The sequence below is a fragment of the Neurospora hispaniola genome, assembly GCF_033458365.1.
Source record: "Neurospora hispaniola strain FGSC 10403 chromosome Unknown B0T23scaffold_8, whole genome shotgun sequence".
Taxonomy (NCBI): Eukaryota; Fungi; Ascomycota; class Sordariomycetes; order Sordariales; family Sordariaceae; genus Neurospora; species Neurospora hispaniola.
In genome coordinates, this window is record NW_026944413.1 from 1,120,952 (window position 1) to 1,141,176 (window position 20,225).

Consider the following 20,225-nt stretch of genomic DNA (forward strand, 5'->3'; position numbering starts at 1 on the left):
CGGGACGGGATTACCAAAGCAGTTGCCGACTATGGTGGGGGCCAAGGGGCTCCAGGTGAGAGTGAGGGTGAGAGGATGGGAATTATGTATGTATGTCAAAGTATATGAGTGGTGAGGAAAGGGGATGAGTGACCAGCCGGGTCCTGTTAGAGTCGTCGGGTCCCCATATAAAATATTGATGAGAAAGTTGAATGGCAGGGTAGCAGTGAGAGGCAGAGTTCGCGGGAGCCTCGAACGTCAACAAGCTCTCTGCCAGATGCAGGCCGATCGTACCTGTGGTCCTTTTTGAAAGCTTCCAGAAGGCCGGGAGTGGCAGTGTTCGTCCACAGCGTTGCCGGATTCGGAGTCCCGGGCCATCCGACACCGACGTGTTGTCCCATTTGGATCCTTTCTCACAACCTACATACCAATGGTTGAAGTCAAGCCACTGGGGTTTGGTCTGCTGGGATGGCGGTTGTTGCAGACTCCCCCAGGTAGCCAATGCTGCCCTTTGCATTGGTCAAGATCAACACACCTGGGGATCCACACGACCGAGACCCGCTCCGATGCAATGGTGGGGCAGGTCTCGTTCTGCAGCCCCCAGCATCATTGCAACCTTGTTGGTGTTGTCGATGCGAACCGCTTCAGTTCTGTACTTTTGACAACCCAACACAAGGTTACTTACAAGGCTCCAGGTTGCTTTCGGTTCGACTTTGAAACAAAAACGGCAAGCGAAAACACGGTCGTACAAAGTACTTTGCAGGCCCCGCCCTCTTCAGGTACAATTTCACATGCCAGTGCCGCCAAAGTCTCCAGGATGAATACACTAACAAGCGACGAACATACGTGTTACCCACAAACCCTCACCAACCGCAATCTAGCTTTTGTCCCGGTGGTTGCTGCCTCTGGCATCGTCGTCTCGCTCCGAAAGGGTAGGTAGCATTCCAACCAAGGTACTCATCCGGCCTTTTGCTCCTTCACCGCCCGCACTCTGTCAATCATGCATTTTCATTTGTTGTGTTCACCCACCAAAATAGCAACCGTCAGATTTCAACTGCGTTACACTTTACAGACCACTTGGTTGTCTTTCAAAACATTGCGTGGTTCGAAACCCTTGGATGAAGACCGAGCCGCTGTCAACCATCCTCACCACCAGACCAGCCATGCCCATCAGCAACCGGCGTCTATCGCTCATTTCCGAGGCCCTTGTTCGGCCGGCGAGCATGCTCCAGCTTTGCCCCGGACGTCTTGCTAGTGCCAAACACCCTTTTGCGGCCCAACCCATCTTCTCTTCTTTCTTTCACCGTACAAGCAAAAGCCAGCTGACATCACCGTCAATCGGACTGTTTCATGGTGAGACTTGTCCAGTCTTGTTTGACCCGACGGCAGCTCCGTACCAACACGAGCTCTCTTCGCAAACGGACGACACCCACAGTCCACGGTATTTCCTTCCAAACCTTCCATCTTCTCCGAAAGTACTAGGATAGTCATAGTATCGTTCCATTCCACCCATACTAGCGCACACTAGTTCGTCCATCATTCATTCTCATGACAATCAGTTAGAGAGACGTGGTGGCCGAACCGGCACTCGGCATCACAATCTACTACGTAGCAGAACGATCACAGTATATACCAGCTCGTCTGTATTCATCTCGCCAAACTGGGCTACAAGCCTACAACAAACACGAGCTGGCCTCTCAAAGCCAAGCAAGGTACGGACGCGGTTTACACTCCGTCGAAAATGAGTGACTGTGAGTGGATCGACCAGGCCTTCGGCTGCCAAAAGCCGTGCCCGTTTTCAGCACATCCACACCACATGGCAGACACGCGGCTGAACAGGGTTGGGGGCTGGGCATGTTGTTCTCAGCGAGCTATCATAACAGGGTCACTTGCGAACCCGAACGACCCTTGAACTTCCGCTTGTTGATGAAAAAGAACTGTTAAGGACCCTTGCCAAACGCACATGGGGAGTATCCATCCGCCTTTTGGGCATTAACGAGAGGTGGTGTTTTTTGGATCCTTCCCACTCATTTCTCTTCTTAATCCTCTCTCTTTTTTCTGTTAAGAGACTCCACTCGTTCTAGACCGTTTTCAACTTGACCAAACAATGGCCCTGATACTGAAGAAAGGGCTTGGCATCTTTTACTTTTCTGAAGCTATCCACAATGAGTTGGAAGTCAACAACCATCGATGACTTGACGACTTCACACGTTTTTTTACACTAGTACCTCCTGAAACTCATCTCATCACTTTGACTTGATCAAGTCTTTTCACTCAATCTCAGGTTTCGAATGCACCCTTTCGGATATTGACCTGAGTCTGCGGCTGTCATGACGAACTGTCACACTGTCTGTCTGACATTATTAAATGGTAAAATGTGCAAGACATGTGAGTTTCAGGTTTTTCCCTTGGGAACGAGAGTAGGATAATTTGAACAGCAAGCAACCAAGCCTTCTTCCGAGACCTTCTTCGTGTCTTGTCCTATCTTTGGTTATCCAGCACAAGGCAAGACAGGAAGGTACTAGATAAGCTTGTTCAACGTCCTTTCTCTTTTTCTCTTTTTCTCTTTTTCTCTACCCCGTATAATGATATGATCCGAGTTTGGTACCTCTTTCAAAAAAAAAAAAAAATTTAGTGAAATACAGCATTGTCGGACGCATTTGTACGTACACCAAGAGAAAATAAAAATCATGTTTAGTCCTATTGCGTCCCCAGACACTCGTTAAATTGTCGACCGACGTTGTCCAAGGCCCAGCTGACCTGACCGATCAACCAAAAGCTTGGTTGCCTGGCTTGAACAACGTCGGTCGGGCAACATTGAACCCTTGAGACTTTTGTTTAGCCACGGGCTACGGTCCGATGTTCATGTTCAGGCTACAAGTGAGAACGTAGTGGTAACCCCTGTTCTCGTTCCCCGTTTCTTATTCCTTTTTTTTTTTTTTTTTTTTTCCCTTGGCACACACACACACACTTTTGCTCTCATCATTGACGGGCACAAACAAAATGTCTTGGATGGAAAAGTTATGTTTCATATCGATAATTCTTCTGTGCGATTCCCATTCCCGGATTTCTACGTTTTTTGACGACCCAAAAGTAGATGGAAGCGGAAAACTTTCCGCGTTGTCAGTCCGTGGTAGGTACCTTCTTAAGAGCCATCAACCACGGGCTTTCAAATATTGGCTTATCACACACACACCCACACCCACACCCACACCCGACACAAACAAAAAAACACAGATTCGCGTTTTTCTCGGATCCTGATCCGATGTGTTAGTGGGTGTGGTATGAATGACGATGACGACGACGAAACGGGAACTAACTGATCCGATCCGACACATACCAGCATATACTTGTATACATTCTTTGGTTCCGTGTACGGTGGTGCATCTTACATATAGGTAGCTGAAAACGAAAACATACGGGTTCAGGTTCAGGTACGCTCTGCATATATCCGCGAGCAATTACCGCAGAGTGGGTGAAGGTGATCAACGGACTATGAATTACTATATTGTAGAGATGAAGGTTGGTTTGGGTGACTTACCTTACCCTTCTCTTTTTTTTTTTTCTCTCTCTTCTCGTCCATCTCTCTCTCGCCCGTTCCTTCGACTTCACCATTCCATTCAAGCAATGCGATCCATATCCGGCTCGTTATATCTACGTGTAACCGGCCCGATCATCACCAGCCTTTTTGACCAAAAAAGTAAAAGTAAAAGTGAAAGTGGGCTGCACAACAACAGCAAAAATTGGGCAAAAGCAACACATACATGGGCATTTATATATATATATATATATTCACGCACGCGCGGAAAGAAAACTAAGTACGTACAGCATACCGTGGATGTATAATGAATATCTTGCATTTGGTACCTTGCGTACCTCTAAATAGGTAGGCATGCATCAGTACTTCCGCAGGTATGCGCGAGTCTAGTCTAACCTAACAGACGCCATATGTACACGCAAAGCCGATCCGATCCACGTTGCAGGTCATCATGTCCGAGTCCGTCAAGTTAGGACTTTGTGGTAGGCATGTAAGTGGCGCTAAGGGGTGAGTTAACGCATGCTTATTAGAGTTCCGTAGACGTGTATCACAACACACGAGATAATGGACGCGCAAGCTATGTAACTGAGTTGTGGGAAGACTTTCCTTCTACCACCGGCCAGGCAGGTGAGTGAGTGCACACGCAATTGTTGTAACCTCAAACAACTTGATACCGAATATGTGCCCAAAAAGTGAAGTGAGTAATAAGCAATGCAATGCAATGACATTATGAAAAATGCAACGGGGGTATCTAAGACGACGGATGCTTATGTCCACAAGGTGATGATTAGAGTTACTTGGTGGTACCTTGCCCCTTACCCACCTACCATTGTTCCTTCTCCTGCTCTTTAACTTTTCCTTTCTTTCCTGTAACCCCTCACGGTCTATGGTTTCTTCTCGACCAGGCGCCTATTTAGCAGCTGTTTGTCTTCTAACCGCCTCTGACTATCGTCATCATGCCTCCTCAACTCCATGGTCCCTCGACAGTGGCCCATTGAGCACCCGCTCCAAGCCATAGGCCAACAGGAGAAATAACCAGCTAACTCGACCGGCCATAACCCCAGACACGAAGGCCTGAAGACGAGGATATAGTCCACGAATGCGATATGGGAGGACTCAATGAGTCGCTCTACTTCTCCGAGTACCCATTCACATAGAAGGGATCGCCAGGATCAACCTCCAGCCTCTTGGCCGCCCTCTCTCCCGAGCTCGAGTCATCGCCATCACCTCCATACTTATCCAGCCACAGTTTACGCATCACCTGGTAGATAAACAGATACTGGCTCTCGGCCTGTACCATGGTCTTTCGCTGCTCCCTGAGCTGGTTGACCACCTGGAAAATCAAGTCGTTATCGTCTCCGCCTTTTGTGCTGCCTATGGGCGACATGACTTCCTCCTGCGACGTCCTGACGGGCGAAGACAAGGACTCGCCAACGCCAGCGGTGCGCTCATCCCAGTTCTCCAACACTCCCGCGTCCAGCTCCCGCATGAGGTGCTCCAGCGCTATGAAGGTACCGCTGCGGCCAACGCCCGCGCTGCAGTGGACGATGCGAGGGTTGTGGGGGCCCGCGTTCTTCTCTCGAGATAGACTCATGAGTGTAAAGAAGCTGTCGAGATCGGCGAGGTCCGGGACGCCAAAGTCGGGCCACTTCTTGTAGAGGAAGTGCCACACAATGCGCTCTTCGACTTCTTCCTCTTCAGAGTTCCGGCCTACCGTCTCTTCTGGTTCACTGATCGTGAGGTTCTCTTCCGTCTCTTTTGCCATCTGGGTCAGAGGCGACGTGATCTTGGGTTCTTCGGTGGTTGCGTTCTCCGGCTCTGGGGTTTGCCTTTTGCTCTGCGACCCATTGCTCTTGCCGTCCACACTCGTCCTTCCAGTCGACTTGTGCACATGGATCACCATCTTGCGAAGCTCGATCGCATCACCGGCCGGAGTATCCTCGATCCCTGCGCACCGAACTGTGGCACGGAAGCCATCGCCAAACTCATCCCCCTCGTTGATCTCCAGTGGGGGATCCTCCGTCGTCCGGGGAAAGTACTGGTAACATTTCTCAAAGTCGCCCTCGTGAGTCTCGGTCAACATGACGATCACGCCGGGGCTCTCGAGCTGCTCAACTGCCATGCGCCAAACATGGTCGGTTGTACACTGTTTGGGGCCCTGCATGGCGATGTAGCGATCCGGTTCTTGTGTATTGCTTGTTTCCCCATCGGCCGTGGTGAGAACCATCGGGGGCAGGACAATAGGCGAGGCATTGATGTAGTCGATCTTGCCCTCAGGCACCTGAAGTTTGATTCGGTTGTTGTGCCAGGGTTGTATGTTGCCGTATCTGTCGAGCTGCCGAAGGTGCGGTCCCATTACGCGGGCCCAGCGGAAATCTCGTGAGGGATTCTGTGTCGCTTCTAGGATGCGCTTGCGCTCGAGCCAGATGATTTCTTGAAACTTGTTTTCAATTTCTGTAAAACGTGAAAGGCCCTGTTAGTGTATTTGTCTTGGAAAAAGGTGAGAGCGCCAAAAGGCGAGCCAGAGAGCTTACCAGACTCGCTTAATTCCAGGAAAGAGGGCATCTTGGGTCGGCCATCTTTCTTGAGCTGTTGCCCTGACGACGTCTTGCTCTCGGCTGGCGAAGCAGGGTGGTCTGCGGTACCGTTGGAAGCCATAACGGCGGCGACAGTCGGTGTCTGTTTGTGCGAAGCGGGAGAAGACTCGCGGGCCCTCTTGGACGAACGTGAAAATACTCGAAAGGGACGGAGCTTATGGACTGAGCGTAGCGAAGGAGTGGCGGTGGGAGTTGTTAGTTCAGCCGAAGGAGACTCGGTTTTCTCAGAAGTACTTTCTGACTTGGTGGTAGTAGGTGTGGTGATCAAGCTGGGAGCGGTGATGTCTCGTTTGCGCCGATGCGGGCGTAGTCGCGGAAAGTGGTCCATGGTGGGGACGCTATAAATATGACGTCGGCGAGGAACGGTGTAATTCGATGTGCAAATCGGTTGACGGTGCCAGAGGCTACTGCGGTGACCGAGTCTGGCAAGTGAGAGGCTTCTGACGAGGGCGCAGGCGGCCTCGGGGACTCTGCCACGCAGACACGTCAAGGTCGGGTCCACTGTGGTGCTTGGAGGGCAAAAACGAATGTGGGATCCTGTAAGGCTGTTTGACGGATGGGATGGAATGGCACGATGAGCAATACTAGGAGTGAATGGCTCTTGTTTGTTGGAAAGACGAGGCTGTCCAGCGGCGATCTTCAAGGCTGGTATCGTGGTACTTGGTGAGGGGGGGAGAGAAGCTTGAGGAGGGCGGTATCTATATCGGTTTTGCGCCGCAATATTCAAAGGCGGCGCATGGGAAAAACACAAACAAGAAGGTGTAAGAGTGTAGTAAGTCAAGAGTCAAGAACAATGCCGATCTTGCCTAAGCAGGTGGGGCGCCAAAAGTATTCCGCCTTTGTTTCGGCGGCGACGGAGTGACAATCTAATTGTTCAGTTTCAGGGAAAAAGACGCAGTGAGGCACCTGGACAGTTCCGTTTGTCAAATGGACCGTGAGTTTGAGTCCAGCATGGAACAAATGACGACCAAGCTGAGCGTCGTAACTGCCCGTTATGGTCAGATGGCATCTGATGTTAGTGGAGGGACCCTAGAATGGCTCGCGCTGAGCTTCCCGTCCTTGCTCCGTCCCGGGCCCCCCTGCGAGCTGTACCCGCCCTGCCGAGAGGGTTGGATACCAACTGCAGGGTAGGCAGGGGTCCCCCCCCTTCCACTTTTTACCAAAGGACGAGAAGAGGTCGAAACCCTGTTCACTAGACCAGGGCGACATGAAAAAAGAAACGAGAACGGCACTGCAACCGAACGAAGCAAGGCTAGAATCCTCAACAAGCCCCGTCATAGTGTAGACGAACCCTGCCTCATTTCCCGAATGACACCACAACACCATCATCAATGACCGTCATCCATCTCTGGTCTCTCCAATCCTTGGCGACCAGCAGGCATGGCATAGCATGGCATGGCATGCTCAGCAGGAACTGCCTGGGTTGCCTCACTATGTATCAGCAAGGCCGCTCATCTGTCCGGCAAGGTACCTATTTAGAATGAATCCTGCAATGCCCACGCGACATGCCGCAACAGGAATCCTTGTCTGCGCCCCTGGGTTGCAGCATGCCAGCATCGGATAGGTAGAGCCTTGAGCTACATACCTATCTTGGGCACCATAAGATCCTAGACTAGAAAAGCAGGACAACATACCTACCGCTGGTGGCGCTTCGATCGTTTTTGGTGTATCGATGTCGCCTTAGGCTGTAGATAGTTGTGGTGGTATGTATGCATGTATGTGTGTAGATAGGTAGGTATCTTCTCGGAATACTACAGTATCATTCCATGACTTGCCAAATGCCAAAATGGAGATACATACGTTTTGATCATGGAACGAAACACCATCCACGAGATCTCAAAAAGGTGTTGATAGGTTACATTGGTCTGTCGACTGGCTCTCATGACCACCGCGCGGATCCCCTCCACCTCGTGATACCTCGTGATACCATCAGATAGAAAATGGACATTGAGTCGAATACCAGGAATCAGCTTGGGCAAACTGTAGTGTAGGTGCAAGTTGATTGCGTGAGGGGAAACATGCAGGATATATAAAGACATAAATACTCACACCGGTCGAGACTCTGTACAATTTGATGCAGTGTTTCTGTGGCTCAGCCTTTTGTAGAACAGGATGAAAACTCGACGTCTCTTGGCTGTCATCAGTTATTGCTTGGTATCTATGTCTCTACCACAAGCCATCTCTTTCTCTTCTCCTGTCGCATATACTAAAACGCACCGCGATAATAATAGTCCAAGTAAAAAATAACTGGCATCAATGGCCAGCACAGCACTAATCGTTCCATAATCTATCCTATTTGCCCGCCATCTTCCTCACCCGCCGGCTCCTCACTTCTTAAAGGTAGCCGTCCTGCCAGCCGCCTTGGCCGTGTAATGCGCTCTTGCGCCCTTGGGTCCTCCCTGAGACTTGTTTTCATACGGGTTGAACCTCTTATTCGCCTTCTTGACGTCCTCCTGAGTCTTGCGAGCACGCAACACCGAGGCAGCCTGAGAGTAATCAAACGGCTGATCTTCCTTCTCCTCCTCGCCATCCACCTGCTTAGCGGCAGCAGCAGCTTCTTCCTGCGCCTTCTTCTTTGCTTCCTTTTTGGCGGCCTTCTCTGCTCTTCGCTGAGCCTTGAGAGCTTCCTTGGCCTGCTTCTTCTTCTCTTTGGCCGCTTTCTTGGCTGCCTTCTTGGATTTCTTGGATGACTTGTCGCTTGCCTCTTCCTCCTCCTCCTCTTCTTCCTCGTCGGAGTCGTCACCCTCGGCTTCGCCACCGGTTTGCACGTCGGTTTCGGTCTGAGGCGCGGAATCCTCCATTTCGGCATCTGAGGCCTCCTCTTCTTCCTCAGACTCTTCCTCGCGCTTGCGCTTGCCTCCGTTCCTAAGAGTGAATTCCTGGTTGACTATCACCTCTTCCGGCGCCGGCTGGGGCTCTGGCACCGTCTCCTCTGGTTGATCCACCTCCATCTCAGCCGCGGATCCGTCCATGAAGTCGGCCGGATACGGAAGGGTGATTTCCAACACGTCGTCAAGCTTGGCAGTCTTCGCAGCCATCCCGTCCCAGACAGAGCTCAGAGTGACGCCGCCCCAAAATTGTGACCGGTCAGCCTTGAGCTCCTTGACGTCCGGAATGTCGCTATCGTCGGCGATGACCGCAGCAATCTTGGCGGGGGCAAGGATAGATGACTCGCTCTTGAAGATATCCATCATCTTGGGACCGTTCACACCTTCCTCCCTAGCCTTTTGAATGACGTCGAATAGATCATCCAAATGAGACTTGAGGCCCTTGGCATTGCTATCCAGGATACTCCACAGAGCCTTCTTGTCGGTCGGGAGGATCCGCGCAATGTCGGCCAGAACCTGCTGTGTCATGAAGAAGAAGGGGCTCTCGTCCTCACGACGAGCCAAGTTGTCACGCCATTGATGTACGGCCTTGTAGACGGCAAACTGCTCGCCGTTGTAGAGTGTTGGGGACTTCAACAGCACATTATACCACCCGCGGGGTCCCTGGCCGGTTTCGACGTTGTAGCTAAGGTTCTCGTATCGTTGCAGGGCGACATCCTTGGACCTCTCGAGGACCTGCTCGAGAAGGTCAGGCTTCGGCTTTCCAGGTGTTGAGCGCTCCACGAGCTCGTTGATGATCATGTCGAAGATGTAGAGCAGGTAGTGGGTATCGGACCGCGCATAGTAAAACATCTCCTCGGGGAGAGGTCTGATGCGCCAGTCCGCAAGCTGATACTTTTTGTCGGCTTCGAACTCGGCAAACTTGCTAAGCAAATAACCCAAGCTCCTTCCAGGGTACCCGAGAACGGCGCAAGCATGATATGTGTCGAAGAGACCTACAACGTAAAGACCAAGATCTCTCTGCAGCCAGATGACATCCATGAAAGCACCGTGAAGAACCTGGGTCAAGTTAGTCGATGTTATGGTGAAAGAAGAAGTCAGGATGTGTCTCACCTTGACAATGTTGGGGTCCGCAAAAACCTCATTCAGAACCTCAAGCTTGTGCCTCCAAGGTTGAAGAGTATCAATCACCCAATCCTTCTCTCTGGTACTGATCTGCATAAGCGACAGCAGCCCGGTGTAAGACCTAAAATCGTGATGCTCCAGGTCAAGCGCAATTTCCTTGGCCTGTTTGAGCTCTTCCAACATCTCCAAGACGCCCTCATAAGTATCAACCCAGATGGCGGATGTCGAATCGATAGGAAGGTACTCCTCGGGTTCGCGCTTCTTGTACACATGCTCAGGATACGGTGTCGTCTTGATCTCGGTTTCGTAGGGGTGTTTGTACCTGGGAGATTCATGTTAGCGCCATGCTCTTATGATATCGGAAAGGACGGTTAGACGTACTGTGTGTTGTTGTCATCGTCGACAAAGGTGGCCAGGCTGTCTTCCAGTGACACCTTGGCATGAGGCTTGGACGACAACAGAGGCTTCCAAGGACCGGGAGCGAAGTTATCGACCTTCTTCTCGAAGTTATTCTGTGGTTTGAGAATGTTGGCTCTCTTCAATGACCAGTCAAGACGATCGTTAGACGACTTGACGCGTTTTTGGGCGCGGCCCTGGTCGGCGGGGGTAGGCGCATCCTTCCGCTTGATCAATCCCGTGTACTCGTCGAGGCAGGTGTCGGCTTTCTCGAGGAGCGAGTCGATCACGTCGACAATGTTCCGCCATTGGATGTCCACGTCGTCGGCATCTTCAAGAGCGCCAACCTTTTGGCCGGTGAGATTCGCGGTTGACTTGAGGAGGCCGTTGGCCAGGGACAGAAGGCGGCCGGAGCTATTGTCGAGTTGACCACCGACAGTCGGGTTGACGGTGCGCTGGAACTGAAGATCCTCGCTGGCGATTGAGTTGGCGGTTCGGGTCGTGGCGACCAGGGCGGCTTGGAGCGATTCCCTTAAGGTCTTGAAGTCCAGTGAACCGTCCATGTTGGCCGGTGGTTCTGGACTTGTTGTGGTGTGGACGTCACTGGAAGTGCAAGCCCGGTTCAATTTTCCAGAAATGGTTTGTCGTTTTGCTGCTCTTTGGGAACTTTTTTTGCGGACAGTCCCAGCATGTGGCTTGTGGAGAAAGCGCCAAAGTGAACGGGACCTCGAAAAGTGGAAGCTGCCCGATGGATGCCATCAAGTGGGTCTCGAGTGAGCTGTTCCCGCTCTGCGCTGGTAGAGGTACCTGATGACTTATGCTAAAAAGTACGGGCACTAAAGTAGAGAGACTTTGGGCAGCCGATTACATAAGGCCAAGGGGGGGGCTTGCCAAGAGCCAAGATTGTGCTGATCTGGACCACCAACGTTCATCCATCGGCGTCCAAGCTTTTGAGATCCGTCCTGTGACGAAGTGGAAGTCCGCAACCCCATTGTTTAATAGCACCTGGTACTTGTTGGTTTCCAAGCGGACTCACCGGTGAACGTTGGTATTTGAGATTCCGTACAACCGTCTTTTCCACCAAAAATATTCACCTAGAGTATCACACAAAACCCCTTCTATACGTTCTTTTGCCCAGAACATAGGTATACCGTCGATACCCATAAGTCATCGGACACCGTACCAAGCCTATCGTTTTGTTGCCAACACCTACGGTTGAAAACATAGCTCTGGACTTCAAAGATGTCCCAGTCACTCGCCAAGGAATGCAACGAGGCCAAGGAGTAAGTTTTTGTCCTTCATACGGATAGAAAACAACGTCTTGACCAGTTGTAGACGTTACGATACTTGCTTTCTCAAATGGTACAGTGAGAGTAAGTCTACAGGAACAGACACCCCAGCTCAGTGGACATGTGTGATGCTTATACTGGACAGAATACCTTAGGGGCAATGGTACCGAACAAGATAACGAATGTTCCACTCTCTTCAAGGAGTATAGCTCTTGCCTGCAGGTAGGTCGCAAAACCATACAGCGCCCGTACTCTAGCACCGAGATAGCTTACCATATGGCATTTTACAGGTTGCTTTGAAAGAGCGCGGCATCGACAAGCTGCTTGACGAGGCGCGGGAAGAACTCAAGGACAGCGACTCAACATACATGGGCAAGAAAAAATGTGAGTTTGAGCTTACGAACATGACCAAAGTTGAAAGGATGACTGACTTTCTCAGAATACCAGAGCTGGACGACGTCTGAGTATCTTACTGTACCACTCGTCGACCAACTCCTTGAACAAAGCCGCAACAATCCAGCTAGTATTCTTCTTACATTGCTCAATTATCTCTTCTCCGTATATATCGCCTGGCATTCGTGGAAGGACTTTTCGTTATGTACACACTCCATGTCTTGAACAAAGCCCATATACCAAGAGCGTCACCCGCTGGTGTTCGACTGTACCTTTGCAATTTATTTCATCTTGTTTCAAGTTGCAGTGTTCAGTGTTCGGTGTTATGGCCGGAAGCCATGGATGACTTCAAGTTGAATGTTCCCGTCCCCTTCCAAATAAGGTTTCCTTGAGAAGTGGATCCTCCCCAACATCCAATCGGTTCATTACAGAGTGCCGTGCAGTCGCAGCCAGGTCGGGTTGCGCTCGGGGACTCTGTTTGGCTTCTGGGCGCTAGAACTAGAACGCTCCACACTCCCTGTAATACTGCCTAAACTGCTTCGATAAACTTCAGCGCGAGTCTGAGCCGAGTCTGTCCACGACACGACACATAACGCATCTGATCGCCCTGCTCCCCGTCCCCGTCCCAAATCAACAAGTTTTCGGCATCCCGTTGTGCTTCCCGTCCGTGCCAGCTTTGACTTCGACCTACCTAATCCAACTTCTTCGAACCGTCGAGTATTGTTTCCCCCCTCCCATTACAGCGCCCGCCAATTCCTCATATAACCGCACCCACTATCCGCCCGCATTTCCTCTCCCCACACAAGGGAAAGTGACATCGGACTACAGCATCTACCGGCCCAGACTTTTGCCGCGATCGCATGCTCGAACAGTAAGGGGCAGCGCGCCTCTATGCACCCCTTTTCTGTTCTTACACTCGGCATCTTCGTAGCTGGGTATATCACCGCCCGATGGGACCTCGTCACTCGCCTATATGAGCTTGCCATATTTGCTTGGAACTACGGAGTGGTGGTAAGTGTCACATGCTATGGGAAAGAAGGAAAAACTGTGGCACTCCGCCCCCGGCCAACCACCATTGCGCCGAAACAGCAACAGCCTGGATCGCTAACCTTGTGTCAATTCGTCTCTAGACTCGGGCCGCCAAGGGCTTCGGCGTGTTAAGCCTTGTGTTTCTCATCGTCTTTATTCCTGTGCAACGTCTTGCTACTTTGGAGTCGAACCTGGTACGACCACCACCACCAGCTTGCTGCTGCCCCCAACCAACAGTCGATATGCGAATTCCATATACTGATAATGCTGGTCCAGCATCCGCGATCGCCAGGATCAGGTATCTCCGCGAGGGAACAACTAAGGAGAAGGGGCTCTTTCTGATTGGTTGCTCGCGATTGCGCTATCTGTCATGCCAGAGGATGATGGCTTGATGCGCGTGTTCTGGCCCACAGACCTTCCGCGATCCGACTGTAACGGCGTCGTGGTCGGCTGGAGGAACTCGGCCTTGGATGTTCTCGTGGTGGCAGTACTGGAGGAGGTTGAGGTTTGTGCCCTCCGGGTCTACAGCTGGCTGGGGATGGATGTGGATAACAGCGCTGACTCTGTGATAGCCTCGACGTGTTGAAAGCGCGTTAAAGCTCGGTAACCTTCTCCGTAACGCCCCTCACCCAGTCAGCCGCATCTACGAACAATGCGGCAAATCGTCCATAAGCGTCTTGGGCGTCTCAAACACTCCAGACACCGTCGAGGTCGACTCATCATGGATCCGGGTTACGATAGCGCCTAAACAGCGTGTGCCTTCTGTCACCTGTGCTCGAGCGTCTAGCATCCAGATTATCCTTTTCGAGCGGCCTCTGCCAGGACGAATGCAGTACATGTCACTTAATCCGATTGCCTTGGCACTGGGAGACAAACACGATGGATTTAAGCAAGATTTCGCCGACAGTGGGGAGGAGGACGACGAGAAGCGGGAGCGTTTGAGCAAGGAAACGAAGCGAAAACTGGTCGAGAAGCTCAAACAACATTCGGTGATAAAGCGAATTCCGTCGCCCAAAGAACGAGCGCTTGCGACAATAGTCAACCAAATCAATTGGGCATGGGAGCTCGAAAAGCTACTACAGCAGAATGTCTCACGCATCGGGACTCGTCCTAAGAGGGCTTTGAGCGTGTCAGAACGGGTGGTCGAGTCGGCAACCACAGCTCGCGACATGGTCTTGGTATGGCTTTGGGAGTTGATCACCATTTACGTGCTGCCCGTCATCAAGAAGGTATTTGTGCTAGGCTTGATGGCTCACAGGGTGGTCGCCGAGATGTTATTGCGCATACTGGAGTGGCGGCTTCGGCCCAGATATGCAGCTTTGAAAGACATATCTGCGACGGCTCAGCAAGTTGAGATTCGTCTCCAACAGTTTTGCTACTGGCCAATGCAGTATGTCACGCTTCGGATGAGGAAGAACGACTGGGCGAGTGTAACAACGAGTCATCCAGACTACATTCGGTTTTACAACAGTCTTTGGCTTGTTGCCAATGATGTTATCATCGGTATGGCGTTTGGTTCATACATCATTGAAAATGCTGGCTGGGTGGCCGACGAGATCAGCCGCCTGCTCACCACTTATACCGTCGAAGCATTGCAGAGCAGCATTTCCTGGCTCATGGGCTGGCCGGCAGGCTTGAAGCTAAACACCGAACTAGCGGCGTTCCTTGGTGATCTGTTCTTGTGGGTTATTGAATACTGGGCGAGTAAGTTTCTGGTCTGCACTTGGTTTCCTAGTGAACATACTGACATTGGCAAAGGCTGTATCGAGACAATTCGGCCCATGCTGCCACGTATTGTGTTGATTATCGGCTTCTCCAGTTTTGCGGGGGCAAGCATGCCTCTTGCCCTATTCTCGGATCTCCTTTCCATACTCACGATTCACATATACTCCTTCTACCTCGCCTCGGCCAGGATATTTCACTGGCAGTTGAATATCCTCCAGTCGCTTTTTCACCTCTTTCGTGGCAAGAAGCACAACGTCCTTCGAAACCGCATCGACTCGTGCGACTATGGCCTCGATCAGCTCCTTGTTGGGACTATTCTCTTCACGGTCCTGTTTTTCCTTTTGCCCACCGTGGTGGTATTTTACTTGAACTTTGCGATTGCACGCATGGCCATCATCCTGTTCAAGGCTTGCTTCGATACCGCACTCTCTTGTCTAAACCACTTTCCACTTTTTGCATTGATGTTACGGGTCAAAGACCCCAAAAGACTTCCAGGTGTGTGTTATCATACTAGGTTATCGGTCTGAATAATCACCACTGACTGTTATCCAGGCGGCATTCGATTCGAGCTTCGCGACACCCAGGATTTTGGAGCCACCTCTAATGATAATATTCCCCTGCGTCAACACCCCTCGACCTCTGTCATATCTCTTCAGGTATGGCAATCCCCATTCACGAAAAGCTCATTTGAAGAGCCCCAGCTAACTGCCATATAGTCTATCCCTCTGGATTTCAAGTCCATGTTCTACCAATACTTCCAGATGGGCAACCGGATCCGGAAGCACTACCTTTCGCCCCGCGTGGCCCTCTGTTTGCTGACGGGCAAGTTCGTCCCGCCGCTCAACAGGAGGAACCTGTACAGTCTTCAGTACAGCATGTTGCCCGCCAAGAGAGCTGGGGTGATGGAGATGTGGGATGCCGTGAACTCGTTGCCGGCGTCCAAGAGGAAGTCGATGCCTATACAGGTGCCTATCTTGGCGAGCGGGAGGAGGTTTCCGAGCAATTATGGCGGAGGGAGGTCACGCAGTTATGGATAGCGATTCGATAGAAGGCGTGTGTACTTTGTAATTTTGACTTGTAAATATTGGTCCTTATTGGATGCGTAATGTCATTTTCAATTGCTAGCGATTCATGTGTTCTTGTTCGAACATTGAAGTTGAGCCTACACCCGTGGACATTCCTTTTCGAAAATTTCGGACACGAACAGTACTTGACAAATCAGCTGTCTCGTTTGAATCGGAGATTGCTTATCCTCGAAAATTACAGAAGTAGGTAAGTATGGAGTACTCGAGGTTGTGTTGGTTTATATGGCGAGGGAAGGAAGGTGTAGAGGTAGCCATCAGCACTGGACCCCTATTTACAAGTAATACAAGTAATTTATAGCTCCTTCCTGGCCCCACTATAGCTTCCCCAGTTTCTCGCTGTGATGCCCCTTGTCTCTCCCCACACACAAAACAACGACCTAGGTAAGGTAGTTGACAGCATTCCACAACCAAGATTGTGCCTTCCAGTCACTCGAAAGTATCACGACACCACGATCGTACCACAAGTGCTTCTACCTGGCCTTCTTAAGTCATTCAGGAAGCCATCACCTCGCCTTCACCATTTTAGGGTTTCTGCAAGCTACCAGCTACACCCAGTCAGCCCAGGTCACCCGCGGCCAGCTCGTCTTAGAGCAAGCGTTACCTCTACTCATATCTTTCCGACTGCGACTTCCCTGATACTTGGTCTTCAGTTTGAGCAGGTAGGTAGGTGACTGGACCAACTTGTACTTTTTCATAGACTACTTCTCCTCCTACTACCAAAAACACTTCACTTTCCTTCTTTTTCTTGGTCACTCCGACAGTGCGGCACCATCCGTCCTAACAAACGGAGCCATACTATTTACCCTTACCTATTTACTCAACCTCTAACCACCTCCGAGTTGTGTCCCGTCCAGCCTATTTCTACACTCCATACCTTTTCCTTCGCACTCACTCAGTGTTATCCTCTCTTCTTGGTTATTGTTACCGAAAAAAACAAGATACCTCTGGTCGGGCACATAGATTTATGCTATATTTGTACTGGCTATTTTCTTACACAAACACAACGAAGCCTAGAGCTAAACCCTAAGGACACGAGCATACTAGACTAGGGACGAAAACAAACCTTTTTCGAGAAAGGTCAATCTCCAGCTTGTGAGCATATTCCCCTCCTCCTCCTCCTCCTCTCTCTGCGTTCAACTGTTTTCAACGCCGGCATTTTGCATCACCGAGGGGAAAATGGTATGACATGGAATGAGGAAAAGCACACATATATCTAGCCGGGTCTTATGGTTGTTGATAACTGCACTTTGTATTCATGGCGCAAGTCACCCGTTGAGGAGATATTCAGGGCTCTTGATCATTTGAGCCTGCGATTTGAAAATGAAGCTGGTGTTGGAGTTTTTAAATTTAGTCTTGATTGACGCAAAGAGCTTACAAGACAGACGGACAGACAGATACAACGTCACCCCTGAAAAAATGTCTGCGCAAGGAGCCGCCCACAAGGAAACACCCAAAGAGACGTTCTATCGTCAGTTCCAGGGGACCGTAGCAAGTGAGTCTCCTAATATTACCAAAACCGCTTGGCTTCAAGACGTCTAACTGATGGGACCAAAAGACCTCCAAGAGCATATCAACCACCTCGCCAACCTCTCTGCCGTTGCAGGCGAACGCCACGATACCATCGAGCATATCCTGACCGGCATCTCACGGCTATCCAACGAAGTCGCCGATGCCGCCGACTATGTCCCCGCCTACGACCAGCGCACCTACTCGCAAGCGCTCAAGCAGCTGACGGACCAGCTCAACGAGGCCCAAGCCCAGTTCAGGCCCAAGAGCAGGTTCCAGTTCAAGCGCCGCAATCCGCCATCCGGAGGAGACGCCATGGCTGACAAGAAGAACGATGCTCGGTACATGCTCCCTGCGGGAGGTCAAGATAAGAGCTCTTCTCCCTCGGCGGTGACCGCCGTCGCTACCGCCAACGGTTCAAAGTTATCCTCGGAGGATCGCAAGGACAGCCTCAGCAACCTGCCCTCCTTCCCCGCCAAGAACTACAACGAAGAGATTGCAAAGGACTCGACGGATTCGAGAGTCCGTAAGCCGAGCTTCTCAACCGCGCGGGACATTACGCTTTCGGACCACGATAAGCTGCACATCATCCTGCCGCTGTCGGCGTCCAGGGCAACTTCGGCTGGGGCGCTCACAAATATGAAGGGATGTATCGTGGACATGTCAGTGCCGACGCGGGTGTGTGCCGGCGGCGCACCGTTTGCGAGCCTGGCGCTGAAGAATATCTCGGGCAGCTTGATCGTTGCGGGCCACGTGGATGGGCCGGTGCACATCACGGGCCTGCGTGACAGCAAGGTGCTGGTGGTGGCAAGACAGGTGCGGATCCACGAGTGCGAGAACGTCGATTTTTATCTGTATTGTGCCAGTAGGCCGATTATTGAGGATTGCAAGGCGTTGAGGTTTGCACCCGCGCCCAAGTTTCATGTGAGTTGTTTTCCCGCTATTTCTCTTTCCTCAATCTTTTATTTGGGTAATGATTTTGTTGACATCGCCTTTCTCTTTGCCTAGTCGGCCGACAAGGACGAAAATACCAACATGTGGGATCAGGTGGATGACTTCAAGTGGTTGAAGGCGGAGCATTCGCCAAACTGGAGCGTGCTTCCGGAAGAGCAACGCATCGCGGAGGATATCTGGAAGGATAAGGTCCCTGGATATCCTGGTGCAGGCCTTGATGACATCTTGAGCACAGTCGGCATTGGTGCTGAGGCGTAGAAGCCTAGAAGATCATCAAGTCTGAAGACGATCCGGAAGGTTTCTTGGGGCTGGGGCAACCTGAAGTAGCTCGAGGCTGGGTAGTGCTATCTGCATCTCCTGCGGTCGAACTCGAGTTGTATCGTGTAGTGGTGTAGTGTAGAGTATTGTGATATCGAAAAGCCTCATGACCTTGCCGGCGTCGGTTGGGCTAGACAGTCCTTGTAGCGATAGTCATGGCGGTGTCCAATGTAGGCATCCTTACAACCCCCTCAAGAGAAGGCATGAACACCCTCTCGCCAATTTCTGTGTTCATCCCAGCCGTCAAAAGGTGATGTTGATGGATGGTAAGGTCTAGACTTGGGTAGAAGACAGAACGGTGAGTCGGAGCGTTTCACCCCCAAAATCCTTCAGCCTTCCTTACCTACTCAACCATCATCCTTTCCCCTTCCTCATCCCGTCTACTCTGCTCCAGCCTTGCAAACTGCAGTCCCTCGTCGCGTATCTTTGCCAGCATGGCAACCTGCTTCCTCTTCCTCTCCTCCAGCTCCGCGATCTCCTTCTCCTGCTGCGTGATCGTCCTCCCAATATCCGGGAGCGTCAAGACCGCCTGTCGCGCCCGTTGGAGTTTATGCTTGAGGTTATCCGTTGCTTGGGGGAGGTCCTTGGCACTGAACGATCCTGCTGTCGTTGCGTTTGGGTTGGAGGTAGTAGGGATGGGGAGGGGAGTGGTGCCTGTTACTGCGCCGGGGGCGGGGGTGCTGATGGGAGCGTTGTTGGAAGAGTTGGGGCCGTGGGAGGGGTTGGTGGAGGAGGAGGAGGGACCGACGGCGCCGGCGGAGCGGGCGGAGGCTTGGGCGGCGCGGAATTTGGTGAGGATGAGGGTTAGTTCGGTTAGGGTGTCGATTGCGTCGGGGGAGAGGGTGGGGGGGATGTGGGTTGCCATTTTGGTGGTGGTGTTGTTGCTGTGTTTTGGTTCGGTGGGGGAGAGCTGGTTGAATGAGTGGTGGTGTTGGCTATGGTGGTGGTGGTGGTGATTGATGTGATGGCTGGTGAGATATGTTGGATCGATATGTACCGCAGTGATCGCGATGGTTGTCGTCGTCGACGTCGTTGGTTGTTATTGTTGTTGTCGTTGTGGTGGCAGTTAGTGGTTGACGTGGTTACGGTTGTGGAAGCTTGGAGGAGCTCTGTTGTAAGCCGAGTCTAACAAACTAACACAGTGTACGTAATGGCGACGACTCCGGAATTGTTAACACCGGCGGTATTGTGGAATTCCAATTGACTTTTTTTTTTGTTTGTTCGGCGATAACATGATAAAATGGAGGGGGTTTTAGTGTGTGAAATCCAATGTACCAGTAACCAATCTAACCTTAAAAAGTTCCCGTCCGGCGCGGTGGGGTTCTGCGCTTATCGTGTGCGGCGGCCGCAGCGTGCCTGGGAGATCAACCTTGATTGCTTCATCAGGCATGCTGACGGCCGCGGGGGGGCCCTGCTGGGCGGGTCTAGGGGCCCTTGCGAAGTCGGTCCTTCCTGCCCCAGTG

The 20,225-nt window shown here is 51.5% G+C and overlaps 5 protein-coding genes across 5 annotated transcripts; 2 read left to right on the top strand and 3 right to left on the bottom strand.

The window, feature by feature from the left end:
* Positions 1-4,445: 4,445 nt before the first annotated feature.
* Positions 4,446-6,575, bottom strand: B0T23DRAFT_230399 (protein-tyrosine phosphatase-like protein). Its single transcript, XM_062833877.1, has 2 exons — positions 6,052-6,575; positions 4,446-5,971 (listed from the first exon to the last, which is right to left on the bottom strand). Exons 1-2 carry the CDS (start codon positions 6,440-6,442, stop codon positions 4,647-4,649), a joined length of 1,716 nt encoding a protein of 571 aa, XP_062689203.1. The 5' UTR covers positions 6,443-6,575; the 3' UTR covers positions 4,446-4,646.
* A 1,637-nt stretch (positions 6,576-8,212) lies between these two features.
* On the bottom strand, positions 8,213-11,173 carry B0T23DRAFT_365343 (ribonuclease H-like domain-containing protein). The gene is made up of 3 exons (XM_062836363.1): positions 10,449-11,173; positions 10,056-10,389; positions 8,213-10,001 (listed from the first exon to the last, which is right to left on the bottom strand). The coding sequence occupies exons 1-3, from the start codon at positions 11,024-11,026 to the stop codon at positions 8,442-8,444; spliced, it is 2,472 nt and encodes an 823-aa protein (XP_062689204.1). The 5' UTR covers positions 11,027-11,173; the 3' UTR covers positions 8,213-8,441.
* Positions 11,174-12,686: 1,513 nt separating this feature from the next.
* Positions 12,687-16,027, top strand: B0T23DRAFT_345268 (Gpi1-domain-containing protein). Its single transcript, XM_062835955.1, has 8 exons — positions 12,687-13,156; positions 13,276-13,368; positions 13,451-13,472; positions 13,552-13,679; positions 13,747-14,878; positions 14,933-15,394; positions 15,452-15,555; positions 15,616-16,027. The coding sequence occupies exons 1-8, from the start codon at positions 13,037-13,039 to the stop codon at positions 15,934-15,936; spliced, it is 2,382 nt and encodes a 793-aa protein (XP_062689205.1). The 5' UTR covers positions 12,687-13,036; the 3' UTR covers positions 15,937-16,027.
* Positions 16,028-17,400: 1,373 nt separating this feature from the next.
* On the top strand, positions 17,401-18,702 carry B0T23DRAFT_407574 (tubulin binding cofactor C-domain-containing protein; the record flags this gene model as incomplete). Its single annotated transcript, XM_062839203.1, has 3 exons — positions 17,401-17,476; positions 17,540-18,414; positions 18,499-18,702. The coding sequence occupies 3 exons, from the start codon at positions 17,401-17,403 to the stop codon at positions 18,700-18,702; spliced, it is 1,155 nt and encodes a 384-aa protein (XP_062689206.1).
* A 403-nt stretch (positions 18,703-19,105) lies between these two features.
* On the bottom strand, positions 19,106-19,627 carry B0T23DRAFT_432040 (RNA polymerase II transcription mediator complex subunit 9-domain-containing protein; the record flags this gene model as incomplete). The annotated part of the gene is made up of 1 exon (XM_062840352.1): positions 19,106-19,627. One exon carries the CDS (start codon positions 19,625-19,627, stop codon positions 19,106-19,108), a length of 522 nt encoding a protein of 173 aa, XP_062689207.1.
* Between the last annotated feature and the right edge of the window lie 598 nt (positions 19,628-20,225).

What these genes read in the sequence shown, in the direction of transcription:
- B0T23DRAFT_365343 (XM_062836363.1), bottom strand. Translation starts at nt 11,026, where the DNA reads ATGGACGGTTCACTGGACTTCAAGACCTTAAGGGAATCGCTCCAAGCC. An exon ending in GACGATGACAACAACACACA is followed by an intron (nt 10,390 to 10,448) that starts GTACGTCTAACC and finishes TGAATCTCCCAG; the next exon opens with GTACAAACACCCCTACGAAA. An exon ending in CGGACCCCAACATTGTCAAG is followed by an intron (nt 10,002 to 10,055) that starts GTGAGACACATC and finishes AACTTGACCCAG; the next exon opens with GTTCTTCACGGTGCTTTCAT.
- B0T23DRAFT_345268 (XM_062835955.1), top strand. Translation starts at nt 13,037, where the DNA reads ATGCACCCCTTTTCTGTTCTTACACTCGGCATCTTCGTAGCTGGGTAT. An exon ending in CAGTACTGGAGGAGGTTGAG is followed by an intron (nt 13,680 to 13,746) that starts GTTTGTGCCCTC and finishes ACTCTGTGATAG; the next exon opens with CCTCGACGTGTTGAAAGCGC. An exon ending in CCTCTGTCATATCTCTTCAG is followed by an intron (nt 15,556 to 15,615) that starts GTATGGCAATCC and finishes ACTGCCATATAG; the next exon opens with TCTATCCCTCTGGATTTCAA.
- B0T23DRAFT_230399 (XM_062833877.1), bottom strand. Translation starts at nt 6,442, where the DNA reads ATGGACCACTTTCCGCGACTACGCCCGCATCGGCGCAAACGAGACATC. An exon ending in CCTGGAATTAAGCGAGTCTG is followed by an intron (nt 5,972 to 6,051) that starts GTAAGCTCTCTG and finishes CACGTTTTACAG; the next exon opens with AAATTGAAAACAAGTTTCAA.